This window comes from Rhinopithecus bieti, unplaced genomic scaffold (genome assembly GCF_001698545.2).
Source record: "Rhinopithecus bieti isolate Rb0 unplaced genomic scaffold, ASM169854v2 scaffold_63560, whole genome shotgun sequence".
Taxonomy (NCBI): Eukaryota; Metazoa; Chordata; class Mammalia; order Primates; family Cercopithecidae; genus Rhinopithecus; species Rhinopithecus bieti.
In genome coordinates, this window is record NW_016826568.1 from 1,646,216 (window position 1) to 1,668,391 (window position 22,176).

The 22,176-nt window shown below is 36.3% G+C and overlaps 1 protein-coding gene across 4 annotated transcripts in view; it reads left to right on the top strand.

Moving 5' to 3' along the window:
- Positions 1-1,495: 1,495 nt before the first annotated feature.
- EPHA5 (EPH receptor A5) overlaps positions 1,496-22,176 on the top strand; it is a 358,795-nt gene continuing 338,114 nt past the window's right edge. For all 4 annotated transcript variants that reach the window (XM_017863470.1, XM_017863467.1, XM_017863469.1 and 1 more), the window contains exon 1: positions 1,496-2,172. In XM_017863470.1, the coding sequence (XP_017718959.1) occupies positions 1,992-2,172 (181 nt within the window). In that variant the 5' untranslated portion in view covers positions 1,496-1,991. The remainder of the gene's footprint in view (positions 2,173-22,176) is intronic.

A 22,176-nucleotide genomic window follows, 5' to 3' on the forward strand; every position in this document is an offset into this window, starting at 1 on the left:
CAAAATTGCATCACTGCTCCTTTATTCTTTCATCTTTATCGCAAATATTTAAACAAAAACAAATGTCACCAGCTAAAGATTGTGAGGAATTTGTTGTGAAGACAAACAAGACTCTAGATATGTCAAAACTGGTGAGCTGACTCACCTTTATTAGGTGTGAACAGAAGCCCAAGCTTTACAGCGGTTACTATGCATGAAATTAAATGAGATATCTTTCTTCTAATATCAGACCTTTCTGTAGGTGCTTTCTCTGCAGCCTTTTGTTTTTTAATGCCTGTATATTAAAATTGTCCTTCAAATGTATCTCTTTGAAAGAATGAATAAATCGCGGAATATACTAAAGCAAGAAAATACATAATAGAGGTGAAGCATAGAAAGTTGATTGTCTTAACTGTTTTTTTTTTTTTTTTCACTGTTTGTAAATCTCTCAATGCAATAGGGCACAATCAATTAAAATAATTAATTTTTCAAAACCCTGAATTTATTTGACCGAGGCTAATTTCTCTGGAATGTATGACATGTACCTGCATATCGTACAATTCCTAAAAATACTAAAACATTTTATCAACGAAATAAAAGAATTAAATCGCCACCTATGAAAGTACCTGGCACACTGCAAATCTCAATAGTCAAATTGTTTGACTCCTTGAAATCTCAAACAGAGCTACTGCCTCTTTATTTACTCTACAATTTACTTCTGAAGAAAACGTTGAGTAATTCCTATCCCAGCCATAGAAGTATGGGAAGAACAGAAAGGGTCAGCAGCGGTAAGCGGTATGGGTGTTTAAGAAACTAGCCACGGACCAGCAGAGCCTGCGAATGCACGGCGATGTGACGACAAGGTTGTTGATGCCACAGCCTGTAAGGGGCGGCAGACAAGATGCCAAACAGAGGGACCCGCGTCTCTAAGGGCCGCCGGCTTAGCTGAGGCTGATCTGCCCTCCGCCTCCCGGGAGCCCCAGTCCTCGTCAGCGTCGTCAGAAGGATTACTCGCCCTAATTATCCCGGGAGGAAGACGCGCCTTTCCCGGAGACCGCTAGGCAACACTCACCACAGCAGCCTCCAGATTACTTCTTTCCGTGGGTGTGTGACTTCGTCGAAGCAACTCACACTTACAGTAGATTCTCACTGGCAAGGCTGCGAGCAGCAGAGGGCGGGGGAGCTGGGAAGAGGAGGAGGGAAGGAGGGTGGGAGGCGCTGAGCCGGGAGGCAGAGGGGACGCCAGAGCTCCAGACACAGCAGGAGCGCGCCTTGGCGGTGCAGTTTCAACCTCGCCTTTGCAGCCGCGCACACACCGCCTCCTCCCCGAGCAGCGGGAACTGCAGCAGCTCCTGGGCCGCCGCAGCCCAGCTCCTAGCTCCTGCCCGCCGTCCGCCGTCAGTCCCTTCCCTCGTCAGCACTCAGCCCGCAGCTATTTCCTTCTGCCAGGCTCTTTGAACTCTGGATCTTTGCGTTTGCTCGCTGCTCTCCTGTTTTTCATTCTCCACATTTTCTCAACTACTCTTTCTTTATCCTTAGCCACCCTGCTTTTTTCCTCCTTAAAAACAAAACAAAACAAACAAACAAAAAAAAAATTGGGGATTTCGCCTTAAAATGATTTGTCTTCCTTACCTTCGTCCATTTCAACACTGAAGACTGCAAAGAACCTTCACCTTTCCCCTAGTGGCATTTAAAATTCTCAAACCGTAAAAGTATTTTAAAAGGCAAAGGAACAGGACGCGAGACCCTTGATCCGAGTCCAGAACTGCACTAGCAACCAGAACTAATATTTCATTTCACCCCACCAAAGGGGAAGGCGAGAAGAGCGAGAAGCAAACTTCAGCTGTCTCAGCGGATCCGTGGTTCCCGCATTTGGAGGAGCCGCGTGCCAGAAGGCGTAGGACCCCACGGGGAGACAAGGAGGACTCCGGAGTCTCCCTTGGCGGCTCCTCGAGGCCGAAGCGGTGGACTGAGCCGCGCGGGACAGCTGCAGCGGAGGAGGCTCGGAGAAGATGCGGGGCTCGGGGCCCCGGGGTGCGGGACGCCGGCGGCCCCCAGGCGGAGGCGGCGACACCCCCATCACCCCAGCGTCCCTGGCCGGCTGCTACTCTGCACCTCGCCGGGCTCCCCTCTGGACGTGCCTTCTCCTGTGCGCCGCACTCCGGACCCTCCTGGCCAGCCCCAGCAACGAAGGTAGGGAGATGGGGGTGGGGACCGGGGCGACCTGGGGCGGAGGGCTAGGCGGGGCCTGGGGAGTTCGGGTCTCAGCGCGCTGGAGGCTGCTGCTGCAGACTAAATCGCACTCTCATCTCAAATTAATATTTGTCGTCTCCTTCCACTGGCCTTTTCGCTCCCTCTGCGGTTTTTGGTTGCATTGTTTGACATTAGCTTCGGAGTGCTGGGCAAGGAACATGCATGTGGACAGAGGCTGATTGGGGGGCTGGGAAGGTGGAAAACCTTGGGGGAAAGGAGGTCGAGGCCCGTACCAGGGGAATGGGTGCGGCTGGGGCTCACTTAAGGCGCGTGGGGAAGTGACATTTAGGGCTTGAAGGAGTGGGAACTGTTTGAAGCTCAGCGACAAGGATCTCTGGAGCAGTGGGGCTTTTAGAAACCGTTATTTGAGGCCAGCGATGGGAAACGTTGTGGGGGTGGCTGGATGCTTTTATTTTTGGGGAAAGTGCCTGCTGGGAGCTGTTATTTAGGGCATCACCAGCTGCTATTCTGGGGTGGGTGGCAGGAGCTTTTATTTCTCATGGGAGGAGTATAGCGAAGGACAGAAGGCGCCCCACACTGTTGGGTGCCCTTCTTCTTTGGGGAGTTCATTGTCACACTCAAGCCAAGGTGGAAGAAGGCGAGAAGGTGGGATGCCGCGGGAGGAGGGGCGAGGGGGAGTGTCGCTGCTAGGAAGTTACTGCTAAAACCCAGCTGGGCATGTCTTAGAGAGGGAAAAGACCTGCTTTGGCCAGCACCTGATCCGGGAGTACCCAGTCCCCCTCCCTACCCCCAATCCTGCGCTCCGGACCCAGAATACTGTCCCTGGGAGAGTAGGGTCCGCCGGGAGCAACACCTGTGCCGCTCTCCGTGCTCCCGGAGCAGTGCTCAGCCCCTCTGCCCGCCTGCCTCTTGGATCTGAGCCCTCTGCCTTTGGGTCCCCTCCAGCCGCTCTCGCTCCTCTCCCACACCCGGATTGAGCTCGGGTCTCAGCCCAAGGGCGCATTACTCGCGGAGGAGCGGGAACAGCATCTCAGATCCAGATCTTTCAGCTCCACTATGAAAACAGAAAAACCTACCCCCTTTGGCTAGAACAGTGGGGTTTCGGTTTGGGGTTGTGGATGCGACGCGTGAGGCTCAGAACCTTACAGAAATTCCTTCCACTCCTGGGCACCGGACACTAGACCGGAAAGATGAAGCAGCAGTGGTGGAGTCGTGTGTGTCCTCGTGACTTGCATGGGTTCAGTCTCCGCTGTAGGAGAAGGCGCTGAGCTGGTATCCCAGCAATGCCAGCTCTAAAGGAAAGGTGTGAAAGCAGGGCAGATAGAGGCTCCCTTCCCCCCATCCTATGAACTTTCTCTTTAACCTCTAATTTTATTTTTTAAACGCTAATTAAAGACTTATTTGTATTTATCTACATTTATCTATATACATATATAGGTAATCTCTCTCGCTTAAGGCAAACAATCGGGCATTTTCTCTTTCTGATAAAGTTGAAAAAGTGTTTTGGGGAGTCGTAGACCTTTTATTAACACCTTATTTTAAATTCATTCTGTTAGACGTCTGGAGGATTATAACAGCGTTAGAGGAGGCTCTTTTCTTAACTGTCTTATTCCACCGAAAGGGGCATCCTGGTTTGAATTTGAAGGGGTTTAACAGTAATATCATTCATCCTTTCGTGTTTCCGTTGGATTTCAAGTCCTCTCTCCAGGTGTGATGGAAGAGGAGAACTTAGGTGGGGATGAAAGGGTGTCGATCTTGGTTAGAAAATTGGAAGAATTGAATTCTCAGGGAGAGTGACACTGAATGGGAACAAGAGCCAAGACTGTGCAGGGAGGAAGAGGCAGAAGGAAAGAGAAGGAAGGGGAGACAGCGCCGGTCTCCTAAGGTGTTGAAAGCAGAGCTGGAATCTTGTGGAACATAACCTGGCTGTTGTTGCAGATTTAACACCCATAGATTGTATTGTCTTACCTCATTTAGTCCGTCACACAGCAAAACTTGGACTACAGTGAGATGGGGCTTGGAGATCTAATAAAAAATGAGATGTACCTTACCACCTGGTGCTCTGAAAAAAGCCTGATGTTTGGGGGCACATTTTGTAATATGTCACTATTATACTTATTTGGAAATAAAATTGTATAAATATCTATGTCATTATCTAATCCATCCTATCTCAGCTGAGCACAGTTTTCCATCTTTCCACTTAGTATCCTAGACCTTTACTTCTGCTCTGTGAAATATAGATTCTTTTCTTCTTGTTTCTCCATGCTATTGCTATAAATTGAGCAGCAGAGTGTATTAAAATACTTATTTGATAAAATGTTTGGGCTTTCTTAGAGATTCAGATTAGAGTTTTCCAATTTGTTTATTTGCTTCTGGAGGGACTTGGGAAGGTCAGGGGGCAGAAAGATTTGATGTATATGCTGAACTCATTAATCACTTGTTCTCATGTAATTTGTCTTCTGCAATCTACAGATGCTTAGTGATTTCCCAAAGACTGTGTGTGTGTGTGTGTGTATATATTATGAATGCTCCCATCATGTGAAAAAAAAATTTAAAACATACAGAATAAATGTGAGTGTACATTCATAGTTGCTATTCTAGTCATTTCTTAAATTTAACTTTGTTAGGTATAAGCAAGCAGAATTGAGCAGAAAAAGCCAAACATATATCTGGAATTTTGGACTTTTATGAAATGTATTTATTTGGTATGTATGAATATGTTGGATAGCAGACAATAAGAGGAAAATTTACCCTTTAGTCTGAACTCTAAGCAATTTATAAGTTAAATATATCATTAGTAGTTTTAGTATATTGGTCATAAACTACATGTGGAAGAATCCTTTGGTTTACAGTATAATATTCAAAACTTTTATTATAAAAGATTTCAGAGGTATATTTAGAAACAGACTTGTCTCTGATCAAGCAGGACAAATACTAGCAAGTGTATCTTCAAGTGAAAATTTAAATAAATTTAGTAAGTAAAGGGTTCATGTTCATTGCTATGAATTTTGGAGGTGGCCCTGAACGTATTCAGTAACTGCCACTTTTTGCTGTCTGGAGATATATTTGTAAACAAGCATTATTTGACAAGTGCTTTTCACAGCAGGGATTCTTGGCCAATTACTGCTGAACAGCTCTGCATTGAAAATGATTCACCCGCAGTGAATCAAGCTTAATTCATTGAAGCTACAGTCAGTAATGTCCCAGTAAAGTGCTTCTGACAGTTGTCAGCAGTTTGGATTTGAAAAGTCCAGTTTCTTGTCTCTAAATGTTTTGTATGTTTGAGAAAGTGGGGTAGAAACACATAAGGTGGGAAGAAAAGGCTAAACTGCCTGAAAAACAATCATAAACTTGTAAATGTTTTCCTTGGAAAGATAAAAAAGGGGAAAAAAAGTTTGTTTTAGGGTTTTCTTGGCTTATAAGAGAACCAGGCCCATAAAATAGATTGGAGGACATAATAGATTTGTAAAACTAAATGGCTTTATTCTGTGGCCTTGTCATCCCGTTGTAATTCACTTCCTTTTAGATAAATCGGCAGGACCCCACAGAAAAAAGGATAGTAAAATAATTTCCTCACCAGGACATTACTACACAAGAAAAGAGAGCTATTACCCCTATTTAAATCATAGATTGTTGAAACTACAAGGGACCATGAATAGTTTTGGCTTTTTGCTTAATAAACCATGAAAAGGGGACCTAAGTCTTGACATTTTAAGCTCCTTTTGAGGTAGACAAAGATCTTCTTGAGTGTTAGGGTGACAGGTAAGAGGATTTCATTTCCTCATATAAGACAAAGAGGACAGTGAACAATTTCTGCATTTAAAACAAATATTTTTCTTTGATTGGAAATATTCTTCTAGTAATATTGTCATTTGGAAATACTGTTGCCTCTTTATTCCAATTCACATAGAATATAGTTGGTATGGAAAAAAAGGTTCACTTTTTACACCTAGAAAAAATTATTTACTATAACGTATTTATATTATTATTCTCTATAAAATATGACTACTTAGAGTATGTGTGTTTTGTATCTTTACATGCAAATTAAAAGGAAATGCTATAGGTATTTACAGCAAACATTTCCAAACTTTTTAATTACATAGTTTATTCAGAATTGATTGCTGCTATTGAGAAAATAACTGTGCTTTAGTTATTTCCACCACACTTTTGTTGATTGACTCTACCACTTGAATCTCCTTTGTCTGGAGTGCTTTTTTAAATGTATTTGCTTGAATGGCAATTAGTTTCTTTTTCATTTGGTAGAAAGCTTTCTACCTTTGACTGTAAAATAGAGTATAATGTACATTATTATATTAGGTAACTATAGTTATTATCCATTTTATGAGTCAAATTTAATGTTCTTTTTTCAAAAGAAAATATAGTGCTCATATTTCAAAGAAATAATTGCTGAACAAATCATCAATAACTCCTTAGAAATTTTAAAATTTAAATTAGCATATATTTAATATATTCTACTTTATTAATGAATAGTTCCAATTTAAGTTAACAGGGATACCTATTTAAAGATTATGACATCATTTTAAACAATCTTAAAATAGCTCACAATGGTTTTATAAAGCATCAGAATTAATTGAGGTTTGAATTTCATGTCTTGCTTATTAATCATTAAAATTGATCGTAGTATTTGCTTTTCTTTTCAGAAAGAGTGAATTGTTATTATAAAAGCAATATTAGAGTCAAAAATGTCAACTCTTACTTAGAAACTCAGAATGATTCTTGCTATTATAATATCTCTAGTGAGTATATTTCAGGTGGAGAATGGCTCCTACTGCTGTGCCCTTCTGAGTAAATGCATATTTATTTTATCAAAAGTTATGTAATCCATAGGATAGATAAGAGTTTCTTCAAAAGAGTTATTATAGTCCATTGTATACATATATACCTAATGGAACAGTTAACTGATTTTAAAAATTTATCATATGTACTATCCTTGTGTAATTGGTCGATATTTCTATGGGTGTATATCAAGGTAGATACAAAGAAAAAATGAGTTCTGAAGGCTTTGTAAACATAGATTAAAATGGGTTCATATATTTTAGAAAAAATTATTAGTACCTATCTTTAATCAACAAAATGTTTATTGAGTGAAATGCATTAGTGATAGAAAATACATAAATAACAAGAGATTTTCTAATGTATTAATTACAATTTTGAAGGCACTATATGACAGTTAGAAAACTGAAAATTATTAGATGTTGAAAATCTAGTATAAATAATTGGTGCCATTGAAAATATTTACTTCAAAATACGAATGATCTATTTTTTAACTGTTTGGTTTTGAACTTCCAAAATAATTAGCATGAATTCTTAGGACGGTTTTTCTCTATTTAATATTTACTTTTAGTTTCTGACTTTCCAGACATCTGTTTGTATTCAATTAATGGGATAGATTTCAAAGTGTTTGAGCAAGGTAAAAATGGAAGCAGTGTGGCAATTTTAAATATAAATTTTGAACAACAATTTATTTTTGACAATTCATTTATTAACATATGCAAAATGTTCTTGTAATAAAGAAGCTGTTACAAAAACAGAATCTGATGTCGTATAAATTGTAGTGTGAAATAGGTATTTCCATATGAAGCTCCAAATAAATAGTGGTGCAGTTATATTTGAATATTAAGATTTTATTGGAATTTGCATTTTTCTTTTGACCCTATAGAGTCCCACTACAGAGGATTTATTCATTTCATTATTTTTATCACATAAAATAAGATATGGCTTAATTTAAATTCTTTTAATACAATAAGAAATATTTAATTGAGGTGGTTAAAATGTAATTCTGATCAATAATTTCAAAGACGATTGTTTAAAAATGTCCATTTAACCTAGTTTTATTACATCTTAAACAATTGGTTACTGATATATCTGTATGAGTGCCCACAGAAAAATAAGTAGAAAGAAAAAGTGCTATAAGAATTTGAATTGTGTCTGGTGAAATTTGTAGTAATTGAAGGTCTTGTTTTTTTTTTTTTTTTTTTTTTCCCTAAAAGTTCAACTTTTCATCCATATTCCCTAATGAGAATCCCAGGTGTTACAAAGTCATAAAATAAAACTGTAATTTAGTAGGTGTCCACTTGGAGTTCTTAAAAACTCTGTGGTTTGGTAGGATGGCATTTATTGTCATTTTAATGTTAGTAGAACTTTGTGAAATGATTTTAAATTGATAGTAATTTAAAGAAACCATAAACGGTCACTTCTACATTTAAAATTGCCTGAAAACCCCTTTTTAAAAAGTGTGTGTGTTTTGCCTTTAGAGTGCCATTTAATTGTATCCCAGTTTAAAAAGTACTAGTGGGTTCTATTCATAATTAAACTTTTCTGTAGCTCTTCTTTTCCTGTAGGGTTTGCAGTCTTTAGTCTCTGATCAGCTTATGTGTTACTTTATTAATATCTCTTAAATTATTACTTATACTATAGGCGAGCATAACAAAACTTTGTCGGACAAAAGTAGAACCTAGGGCGTGCCTTCTTTCCTCTGTGTCTCTCAGTGATAAAGTGTTCATGCCTTTAATCATTGTGTGTTTATCAAGCAGAGTGCAATAACTTGCCTGGGATTTTGGTCTATGTGCCCATGGATGTGCGTTGAGTGTGTGGAAAGGTTGCTGGAAGGCTGAAAGAAAGGGTAGGGAGAGGGATGTCAATATGGTATCACCATAAACTTGATATTAATAACAGTTTTGAGTAATGCTTTCAATCTTATTTTTAAAAAATATCACCTCTGCCCACACACACACTCTCACACACTCACGCATTCTAATTTTACATTTGTTTTACTATGACCCTGAAGATAAAACCCCAGTCTAATGAAAAAAGTATAAATAAATCCCTAGTTCATTGTGTTTCGTAAATTTGTTTTGTTTTGTTTTGTTTTTTCCTTCTTTTACTCTGTAAGATCTGTTTTGTTGAGTTATGCCAAACACTTGTTGTGTTGGACACCCCACAGATTAAATAATTGGGATTAAAGTGTCTGTGATAATTCTAATTATGTTTTAGTTGCTGGACTATTGCCCAGGCCATCTTCTGCATTCATCAAGCTTGTCTTCAGTTCTAAATACACTAGCCACACAACTCTGTTAAGTAGATGATTCTGGTAAAAAATAAAAAAAATAAAAATAAAGAGCCAAAACCCGAGGGTTGAAATATTTTGCATATGCTTTGCAAGAACATGTTCTTACTTGGAAACATGTTTCAGGCTAAGTATTGGAAGATTTAGAGAAAATACAGTCTGTTATTTTACTAAGAGATGGGTAATGTCTTTTTTCTCTTATATTAATTTTACACTCTTATTTTCATTTGTCATGTCCCTCTCCCTTCCTGTCTTCCTCTTTTCTTCTTTCTTTTCCTCCCTCCTTCTATCCGCGACTAAGTCAAAATGATTTAAGAGGGTAAGAGCCCCAGCCTGTTTTATTCCAACACCCTCAAGGAAGTCAAGATTTCAGATTGTGTGTTTGTTAAGAAGATAATATATAGTCTTCTTGTAAATAAATTGTGGGACTCTGCGTACAGAATAGATTGTGTCAAACCCAGTTATACATTTTTTCACTTAATTCATACATCAGAAGTTTTTAAGACATCTCTGTCAGTTTTGCCTTTCTTATAAGACAGCTAACTTATTTACTTTGCAATGACAGCACCTTCCCTTTCCAGGATGCTTGTTAATGTCTTTTCTAAGGAAAGGCAAACTCAGTAGGCAGATCCGGCTGGCACCAGTTCAGCCCAGCAGTCCACAGCAGGAGCTTGCTTAGGGAGCCAAGTTCTAACTTTCACCCAAAGCTTTCACCATGTGTACTAGCAGAAAAGGTGAGGCTGACTGCCCAGCCTCATGGAAGATGATAATGCACTGTCATCTCACTTAAGAGTTTTGCTCTAGACAGTGTAGTAATGCCACACTGGGCCTCCTAAGATGGGGGATACAGCCAGACTTCTGAGGTAGAAGATACGTGAAAACTGCTGTGTCTGAAGTATTTTAACCACTCCTAGTTTCAAACCATGATATTTGATATCTCTAGAAGGAGGGAAGGCAACAATAACGACAGCAAAATTACCTTAATCATGCAGATTTGAAGTCACTGTTTTTGATTTAAACTTGTGAAACAAAGTAGTGAAAGAATTAGTTGCAGTGGAAGTACAGAAAATCAACAACAACATCAACAACAAAGCAAACAAACAAAACAGTTAATCAAATCTAACTGTTTTGAATTCAATAACAAACATGGTTTTAGTTTTTGTTTGTGCTAGTCTCTAACACTAACGCTAAATTATTGGCCCTCATTTATTTATTTTAACTTCAGTTCAATTATCTGTATTATGGTAATAATGGTACTGCCTACTTCATATAATTGCTATGGAAAACAAATAAAACCATTTTCTAATTGTTAGAGCAATATACAAATATAGGTTGTAGAGGAACAGAGGAAGTCTGGGAATGTAACTGTTTAAATGCCCTCCATGATCTGTGTGTTACTCTTCATTTGCTGGGTAAGGATAAGAATAAAAGATTATGTTATTTGAGGGAATTTCATTAAGAAAAGGAGTAGAAAAATATTCTACTTTGCAAGTGTAACACAAACAAGGATTTCATAAACACTTTGCTCATGCCTCAAGTGACATGGAAGTGGCCCATGTTCTTGAGTGTCCTGTAGCTTAATTTGTATTAACTTCATGATAATTATGCCTCTTTTAGAAAGGGGAGATGTAGAGACCAGGAACCCAGCTCAACCATGGTCTTAGACAGTGATATGGTCTTGAACCATCCACCTCAGATTCCACATCGTTAAAATGAAGATGTAAAGGCACACCCACAAGGTTGCTGAGAAAATAAAATAATAATGTGCCTATGTAGCCTAGTACATTTCCTAAAGCCAAGTGGGTACACCAAAATATTAGTCCCTGTCTTTTCTCCCTTTCTCTTATTACTACATATAGAATATTTGAGGTATGATTTCACACTCACAGATCATCATCTTCCTTGCATTGTATGATTAAAAGGAATCTAGGCTTGGAAAACAATCTGAGAACAGGAATTTACATGCACATTTTCCATAGAGCTATCCAAGGTAAAAACCAACCATATGACATTATCTTGATTTTCTGTTGGTTTTCCTCATTATTTAATATTGAATATTGGAATTTGATTAGGAAATAAATGGAAAACCATCAGTACAAGGGTCATGGGTTGTAAATGTTGTATTTTACCTCATTTGCCCTCAGGTAGACTGGTAGAGGGCAGATTTTTTTTTTTTTTTTAATTTTTGCCACAAATCATACCAATAAATATTTTCAAATATTTTGAATATTTAGTCCTATAAGAATAGTATGTTATCAGTTTCACTTTTAAATACACACACATATGTATAAAATGTCATATATATATAGTCTGTATAGAAATTCATTAAAAGGACATGAAAAATGCTGCTAAAAGTGGACAGTTGGAAGAATTAGATTCTTAGAACTTACTAATATTATGAGTCTATACCTTTACTTTCAGTTTGAAATATATAGGTTTCTCATCTGTTTGATTATGTGCAGAGTTAAAATATAACCTGGAAAGATATTTGAATTTTATATTTTCAAAAGGTATTAATGTAATTTTATAAGGCTTTTCTTTTTTACTTAGGTGAGCATAAACAGGTAAAATAAATTTGGAATATATTATATTTAGATCTGCTTTTAAAATGTATGCCTGTGTTTGCAGGCTCATGAATGCACACACCTGTATAAAGTAATCATAACTAACATTTATTATTGACTTACTGTGTGGGGGACATTGTTCTAAGTGGTTTACATATATATTAATTTATTTTCCTCAAAATAAGTCTTAAAAAATGTATGTGAAGTCTTGGAGATATTTCCTCTCATTCTTAGTCATAGCTATAATTTTTTCCCTCTTATTAAACACTTGATCAGCTGCTGGTCATCATACTCTTATACAATGATTTACCTCCTATTAATATCTTCTCTCTTCATTGTCCAGATATTCACTAGCACAAGGGGAGATCTGTTTCCACATATTTTCCTCTTTCCAATTCACAGCATCTATGCTTTACCTTTCCTAATTTTTTTTTTTTTTTTTTTTTTTTTCTGTTACTCTAGTGTATAAACAATCCAGTTCCCAGTCTCTAGCCCAGACTAGACACTGTATATCTCGGCTTGCATACCCGAAATCCTATTAAGATTTTGTTAAGAAGTGCTATCTATTGCTGATCACTACCTCTTGCTCTGTTAAAAATACAGGAAAGTTTTTAAAATAGTTTTATTCTAACTCATGATAGAGTATATTATTTTAGGCAGCACTACTTTTTATAACAAGAGAGAAGACAGAAAGGTTTCCTGGAAAATGCACTCACCTTTCATCTCCTGTCCAAGCCAACCCTTTGGGTGCTTTTTTCCTCCTTTACATACAAGGTTATATTAAATACTTTATAATCAATATTTTGTAGCATTTATTATGAAAACCGCTATTCCACATGAATCTCATAACAAAGACTGCAGAATAGATTAAAGAAGCTCAATGTTAATTAGGGAACTGAAACAAGACAGTTTGATCTATTAAAAAATTAGAACTAGGCCGGGCGCGTTGGCTCAAGCCTGTAATCCCAGCACTTTGGGAGGCCGAGACGGGCAGATCACGAGGTCAGGAGATCGAAACCATCCTGGCTAACACAGTGAAACCCCGTCTCTACTAAAAAAATACAAAAAACTAGCCGAGCAAGGTGGCGGGCGCCTGTAGTCCCAGCTACTTCGGAGGCTGAGGCAGGAGAATGGCGTAAACCCGGGAGGCGGAGCTTGCAGTGAGCTGAGATCCGGCCACTGTACTCCAGCCTGGGCGACAGAGCAAGACTCTGTCTCAACCAAAAAAAAAAAAAAAAAATTAGAACTTGTATCAAAGCCAATGTCTTATTACTGCAGAATCAGTGCAACATTTTAGCAGAGGTATAGCAAAATGGTAAAACCATGGGCTCAGGAACCTGGTTCAACTATTTAGAGCTGTGTGACTTGGGCAAGCTAGTAAACCTCTCTGTGCCTATGTTTTCTTGTCTGTGAAATGGGATGATTATAACAATATGGTATATAACTGAAAAGATTGAATTATTAATAATGTGCTCCGTAAAAGTTCTAGCATATAGTAAATAATATATAATTATTAAGTATTACATGTGTTAAAACAGTATGGTTGGCACTCTGACATTGAGCAAGGTCTACTTTTCTGCATTAGTCAGTGAGTACTGTCTAATATTCATTGCAAATGGAAATGCCAGAAGAAAAACACTTGACTTCAGCTCAATAGCTCAAGTAGTCTTTATTTACTCCCAGGGTAAAACCTTTCAATAGTCCTCCAGTGCCCTCAGGATAAAATCTAACTCCTTGAACTTGAGTACAGAGTTCTTAGTATTTTGTTTCTGGCCCACCTCTCCTGCCCATTCCCCTTCCTTGCACTCCCAGTTCCTGTGGTGAAGAACTGCTCTGAGTGCAGTAGGATTCCGTGAGCTCAGTCAGAAATACTCACCTCTTTTCTTCACTAAATAATTTGATATTTATGCCTAGGTCTGTACAAGATTTTCCCAGGATTGTGTGCCCATTTTTATTCTAGGTGTTGTCTATCACACTGAGATGGAATTGTGTTTTTGCTTGTCTGTACATTTCTGATCTTTGATGGGAATAGAGATCCTTGTAAAACGTAAAGGTTAACTAGAAAAAAAAAAAAAAAAAAAAAAAGCTCTCTTCTGAACTGAGAATCACCACTGAAATAGCATGATTTGCCAAAGACAGCAAGTTAGTTCCAAAAAAGCTGGCAGTAAAATATCTTCTTCTTCTTCTTTCTTTCTTTTTTTTTTTTTGCATATTCCAAATGTATCAATATGAAGAAAGCTTGCCTGTCTGTAAACTCATTGAGAGCCAGCTCCAATTCTTGCTATTCCATATGGAGCATCCGTAAAGCATGTTATAATCTATACATTTATGTTTAGTGAACGAATATTATTAAGTAACTTACTTGTTTCTTTAAAGTCACTGCTATTAAGTACACCAAGTCTTACCTCATTACTGTGTTGCTGGTGAAGCCAACATAGCTTTTTTCATAAATCCATAACTAATAGAGTTCAGAATCTCTGGTATTGTAGTCTTTGCTAAACTGAAAAGTTACCAACTAAAAAACTGTATGATTTGCCAACCAAAGTGAGTTAATTCCAAGAAATTTGTTAGTAGAATGCTGTATTTTAGACTTACCAGAAGTATAAATGAGAAGAAGGTTCTACTGAGATTAGCAAGCTGCTAGAAAACAATTCATAGACATCCTGTGCTCACTATCTCTTTGTAATTTAATCAACTACAGCTTTCTCAAGGCCCCTGCTTTCTTATGATAAATTCTCAAAATTCATGTAACTTGAACAGCTATCAGCCAACATAAAATATTTTTTTTTATTTTTTGTTTTAAACATTTCTTAATTTTACCTCCAGAAAACGATTAATATAAAACATGTGTTTCTAAATGGTTTAAATTTCTTGGGGCAGAAGGATTTACTCTTTCATTTTCTAGATTTCTTGGATTATTTTGACTACCACTTATTTTATGAAGTACTTTAGATTTACAAGCTGTTACGAATTCTTAATATCGGAGAGAAAACGGCAGAAAAATTGATGTTATCAATGATGTGAATAGAACAGCATTATAAGATAGATTTATGTGGAAGAAAGTTTAAAATGGGTGATAAAGGTTTTTTAAGTACAGTTTAGTTAGCATCTGGTGAGCGTTTTAAATTAACTATTTCTTCAGAAAAAAAAAAGGACGTTTTCATTTACTCTAAAATAATACCAAATATATCCTAAATATCACAGGGTTAATATTAGATTCTCCTAATCTATAAGAGTTCTTTGAATTACATTTTCCTCTAGATGGGAGGGTTCAAATTATAACTACTATGGAGACTATTACCACACAATCACCTTTAATTTTCACAACAACCCTGTGTAATTGAAATTGTTATTCCAGTTGATGGAGTAAAATTGGGTTTTGGGAAAGTTCAGTAATTTTTCACTAGGTCATATAGCACATAAATTAACAGGTTAGAATCAAGTGTATACGACTCTGGAGCTCTGGGTTGCACCCATTTGCTAGAGATTACATTTATCTAAATATACTTAGTATTATGATTTGTATTTTATTTATGCTTACCATCTTTCAAGGAAGGAATAATGTTTTATAAAAAGAGTATGCTTCAGCCAGGCACTATGGTTCACGCTTATAATCCCAGCACTTTTAGAGGCCAAGGCAAGTATATTGCTTGATCCCAGGAGTTTGAGACCAGCCTGGGCAACATGACATAATTCTGTTTCTACAAAATATACAAAAAATTAGCCGGACATGGTGGCGTACACCTGTAGTCCCAGCTACTCAGGTGGCTGAGGTAGTAAAATAACCTGAGCCCTTGGAAGTTGAGGCTTCAGTGAGCCCTCATCACTCCTCTTCATTTCATCTTGGGCAACAGAGGGAGATCCTTTCTCAAAAATTAACATACTATATATATATATATATAGTTTGGGAAAATAAATGAAGATAAAAATAATATAAATATATGCACAAGGAAACATGAATATGGAATGTGGAAATATGCATATGGAAAACTCATATCAAGAAAATCCCACTATCATCAATGCTAAAGCAATTATATAGAAAAGTTAAGCATAGGCTTTCAGTTACACAGTTCTCACTTCCTGATAGAAAACCTGTCAGTTCATCAGGTAACTGACTTTTTTTTTTTCCGACTCTGGGGTTTGAGAGAAGCTATCATAGTGGTGCTTTTGTTTGAAGGATGCCATGAATAATATTTTTAATTTTCACTGATTATCTGATGGATTCTTGTATAAGTCACTGTGGAAAACCGTGGACATAAAGTTAGCAGTGGTTTTAAGGACTTTTTTTTTTTTTTTTAAGCAGCAGCAGCCAGTAAATTCAAAAGAAATCACTGTGAAGCTTAATACCTAAAGCAGGTAAACAAAAGAATATTGGGTTTCCTGGCTGTTTTTTTTTTTTTTTTTTTTTTTTTTGTCTCCTCTTTCCTCCATATGCTTGTACTTCTGAGACATCCTTTTTAGAACTCCAGGCCATTCGAGCTCAGTTTAAAAACCTACTGTGATAAAATAGTGAAAGGAATGCTTATAGAAGATCATGTGGATATAATCCTGAACTTTTAACGTTTCCATAAATCTGCCTAAAACAGAAATTATCAAATCTTGTGAAGTTTACTTAAACCATGGTCCTAATGCAGAGTGCTCATTAGAACCAACCTCCAGAATATTGTAATTATGCTATGTCCTGGACCCACCTAAACTTATGGAATCATAATTGATTTAAACAAATTCTTTGGGAAATGTATACTTTTGCCAACTGAAATCTTGTATTTTAGAAACACCCATAGATATATTCTGATCTTTATCCTTGTTAAAAGAACCTTTGCTAGAACAGAAATACTTAAAGTGAGATGGTACTGACACGGGAACCAGTCTGCAATGTATCAATATAAAGATTGAGAGTTAGCTTTTAGAGACTGTTATTGCAATTTGACATTGCTACACAATACAGACAATACAGCTGTGTAATAGCAGATTTTCACTCATTGAGCAAGGCATAGCTACTCACTTCTAACTCTAATTAAGTGATCATAAGAATTACTTGGATCGGTAGTTTGTGTGGGAACTCTACAGTGGCAGTCGCTTCATTTTCGTCTCCACCTAATGTCCTGATTTTGTAGTTTATAAAGAGTCAATGGAGTTTTAGTTTTAAAAAAAGAATTCTGGTGATTTGAATGTGGGTGATAGAAATACCACACTTCAAAAAAACTGTTTATTTACTTACATGTATATATCAATATGACTCATGCTAGAAAATGCTATTAATGGTTTCTATTGTTAATAAAAGGAATATGAAAGTGTTCTAAGGCTAAAGGGGATATAATGATATTCAAGTAGCACTATGTAACATTAAGAAATACAAGATGTAGCGAATTATAAAACAAGTATCACTGGCAAAAGAAAAATGAATTCTAAGTGTGATTTGATGCATATTCAATGTATAATCACTGATTTGAAAAATTGATCCTCAATGTATATGCTTGATGTAATGTATATATGTAACATATGTATGTATATATGTATATATGTACATATGTATGTAATATATGTATATCTCGTCATATATGTATGTGTATATATGTGTATATACGATATATAGCAAATCATATACACATACATGCACGACACATATTAAATGTATATTTATATATAATTTAATATATATAATAATATTATTATACATATATATCTGTAAGGGAAATGTTTATATCGTTATATCCTATCTAATTTAGAATTTATACAGTAATATAATATTTAAATTAGATATTATAAAGTTAGATAGATAACTATAACTTAGATGGGTATAATAAAAATATATTGTATGTTTATATATAATATATATAAAAAAAAACAATAAAAACATATATAGTTTATATATTATCTGTGAAATGTTAAAGTTAATTTATAAAATCATAATCTGAGAGTCATTTAAGAGATTCAGATGGATGACCTAACAGGTAATATAAATTCAAAGGAGTTTCTTTTCTCAGGGCCAAGCTATTAGAAGACCAAATGATAATCAAGATACTTCCTGTTTTATTTACTGATGCATCCCCAAGGCTTATTACAATTCTTGGCAGTTAAGTAGATACTCAATAAATATTTGTTTAATGAATGAACCGTCATTGTAGGTGTTATATTCTATATAACTTGAACAAAATCTAAGGCAGTAAATTGGATTTTCTCATTCATTGTGTATATATTATCTGTAGAATTATATTAGGTTATAAATAGAAAAAACTATCCAACAGTGGCTTACAAATATTTTTTTTTTTCCAAGAAAAAAGTTTGAGGGTAGACGTCTGGTGGCTTGGGTTCTGTGAAGACAAAAGTCTGTGTTTTTCTTGGCCTTACTCTCATGCTCATTGTGTTATGGTTGCAAGAATGCTAATGCATCTGCCAGTATTACAACCAATTCAGAATAAGAAAAAGGGAAAGAGAAGCACCAATAGCCATGTCAGCAGCATTATTCCTTTAGTTTAAGCAACAAAACTTTCCCAGAAATTGGCAAGCAGATTGCTGTCCATATCTCATTGCCAGACCTGTGTAACAAGGCTACGAGATCCAAGGGAGGCTAAGATAATAGCAACATGGTTATCATTGTTTGCTAAGACCCCTCTGATCCATAGTCTGATATGAAGCATAACACTGATATTATGATACTAAGGAAAGGAAAAGGATATGAGTAATTAATAGGCATAAAACAATGTCTGCCACAATATCACAGAAAAATGAATAGTACTTCCATTTTACTTCATTTCCTTTATTTTGTATTTTCTTTGTAACCTTTGAGAAAGGACAAATGACCAACTACTGCAGTCATTTTGTGACCAAAAATCGATTATAGGTACTAGGTCAACTAGACAAAAGTGAGTAATACAACAATAATTTTATACACTGTTAAGATATATAAACCATTGTATTTTAACAGACTAATTTTAAAATATTTTCCTGCTATCATATATGTTAGTAGTTATTTTGAGATGGATAATTAGTTCTGGGTACTAAAATGTTTGTGATCAGCCACCTAAAATCATTTGGCACAATATTTGTACTTTGTTAGTATTTTTGTCTGTATTACTTTATATTTTGACTATTTTTTAAATGATAAAACATTAACCAAATGTTAAAAAAAATTAGATAAAAATCATTATGTAGGGTTTACATTAATATTAAATTTTGACTAAACTGCAAGACTGACATGTAATAATGACAAGTTGTCAGCAAAAATTTGGGTCACTTCTCATTTTATATTAGGACTACTGGGTCATCTAGTTGTCTGCTTATTTTTGGTACATGCCATCACTTTAAAATATAGTCTATGAGTTTGTGTGACTTTCTGTCTCCTGTAATCCTCATTTATCCTCCCCTGAAGTCTGGAAAGCTAATGATTATATAGGTTGTTTTGAAGTTTGATATAATTTGCTTAAGCATTAGAGGTAATTAAGGACTAAGGTAAGGATCCCTTTAAAACAAAGAATCAGCTTTGCTTACATTTTTAAATTCAATTTTAATATAGCAGTTTTAGTGTACCTTTGTCTTTTAGGGCAAATTCATATCATATTTTGCCCCATTAACATGCTTAAAGCAAAGTGAATAATAAAATTAAAAAATAAGAAAAGAGTTCATTATTACTTTATTGCTTTCTCATTTCCTTTCTGAAATCTTGTAACTTACTTTTGAAAATTTGATACTAAAATGTGGTTTTCCCAGGAAAATCGAATGTCTATTCTGTTTAGATTGATATGCCTGAAGATTTTCATCTGATATATAATAAAATAGAGTATTATGATGATGCTGGCTTCTGTAACATACGATTTTCAGTCATTGATCTCATAAAATTCATTGATACGTAGGATTAAGTGGTTCAAAAGAGTGAACCTTTGTATTTTACAAGTCAAACATTGGGGCGGTTATGATATATATACAAGAGAAAGAGCTTTGGAGTTAGATATACTTGGATTTAGATTTCAGCTATGTGCTTATTAGTTCTGGGACCTTGGGCTCTTGCCCTATTCGTGTTTTTAAACTTCCATTACCTCATCTGTAAAATGGGAAAAATAATATACTAAAAGATAATTGTCAGGATTAAGTGATATAATGTACATTAAGTACAGAAATATATAATTTTAGTTTCAGTCATTTCAGTCACTGATGTTACAGACATGAGGATTGAGGCCCTCAAAGTAAAATTATTTCCTCAAGTCACACAGTAGCAGAACCAGAACCATAGAACTAATGAGTATTCTCTATGCAATGAAGCATTCCCAAAGTGAACTGTGAATGTGCGCATTTATGTCACATAGTGAGGACAATGTTTTGTTTTTGAAGGAAACAGCCTCATATTATCTATGTACATAGTAGGGTGGAATTAAGCTGCTTTATGTGACGTAGTCTGTGATGTAAAGATTTTCAGGCTTCATATATCATCTAATGTTGGCTTTTCTTTTTAGAATAAAAACAATATGTAAGATTATACATGTTTGGTTACCATACCTGACCAGGTAGCCACCAAAAACTGTATGGTGTTGCTCTTTTCATGCAACATTGTTCTGTGAATATAGCAGACTGTTCGTTAGTCCTAATTTAGCTGTCAGTAGACTACTGTATTAGCTCTGCCTTAACACTTTGTACACACAGCCAGTGGATACTATCTCTGAATTCTTTTCTGCCATTTCCCTGGGTTTACACTTTTTTAGGCTATTAACAATTCAAAACACTTCGTAGACATTTCAGATTGATTTTTCCTTCCATCATAGTAATATGCTTTATGGTATGATTATTCTACTGCTTAATTTTTGAAGACCAATGTCTATAACTTCTTTGTGGTGATGAAAAATACTTTGGGGTAAAATAAAGAAAGATGAAAATATTTTGAAATAAAAAATTAAAGGCATTCATTATTTGCAGCAAACAAGCATAATATTAAGATTTAAAGGGACAATAAAAATCATCTCTTTTAGGAGTCATTTCAAAGATAATGTGAAAATTTAAGTGACTAGTTTTTAAAGGGCACTAGAATTCTGTGAATGCAATTTTTGGAAGTATTAACATGATGGAAGGAGAATAGACACTGGAACGGAGACATAGGTTTGCCTTCAAGCTCTGCCTCTTACAAGTTGTATCAGTTAGTATGTCTTCCTCTTCAAATAACAGCAAATAACGTCCCCACTGGATTAAGCAACAAAATTGATTTTTCCCACATAAAAGCAATTCCTGAGAGAGGCAAGTTTCAAGTTTAGATGGATTAACAACTCTATGATATAATTTGGAACAAGATACTTCCCATCTCTTCACTCTGCCAAACTTAATCTGTAAGCTTTGCTCCCCTGCTGATTCTACTTATTTTCTCTAGATGACTGTATGTTCCAGGAAATACATCCATAGCCAGCAGTATCCAAGGCAGTCAGGAGTTTTCTTTACTAATATTTTCTACCAAAATTCCCTTCCTTTGCAGATCTCCTTCACAGACCATTGGAGAGAACTGAATCAATAGTGGGACCACATAATTGAAATTGAAATAAGTTCATTTTTGCTGAAATGGGAAAATAGAGAGACAAACAAGCTTGAATAAAACTGGAGAAGAAAAACCCTGGAAGGACTTACGTTAAAATAATAAGAGACTATTACAAGACTGAAGTAAGAGAGGGGCATGATTATATTGGTGGTTTGCAAAGATCTTTCTGGAAGCAGTATTTTGAAGAAATTGTTAAGGATCATACCTTTTTCTGCAGAGAAAGCAGTTAGGAGATTTTTCAAGTGGAAAATTACGGCAAGGATTTAATTGAACTGGACTGGCTATACTGTGGAATGAAACAGAGCAGGCGATTTAGACGGTTATCATTGGCTGTGTTAGAATCAGTAGGATTTGGTCAGTGATTCAATGTGAGGCTAAAGGTGAGGAAAGGTTGACTCAGATATCTGGAGAGAACAACTAGTTTTTTTGTTGTTGTTGTTTTGTTTGTTTGTTTGTTTGTTTGTTTGTTTTTGAGACGGAGTCTCACTCTGTTGCCCAGGCTGAAGTACAGTGGCGCCATCTCGGCTCATTGCAAGCTCCGCCTCCCGGGTTCTTGCCATTCTCCTGTCTCAGCCTCCGGAGGAGCTGGGACTACAGGCGCCCACCACCACGACCGGCTAATTTTATTATTATTATTATTATTATTATCATTCTTATTATTATTTGAGTCAGGGCTTTCTGTCATCCAGGCTGGAGTGCAGTGAGGCCATCACAGAGCCTTGACCTCCTGGGCTCTAGTGATCCTCCCACCTCAGCCTCCCAAGTAGCATGTTGCACCACACTCAGCTAATTATTACTTTTTTTTTTTTTTTAAGAGA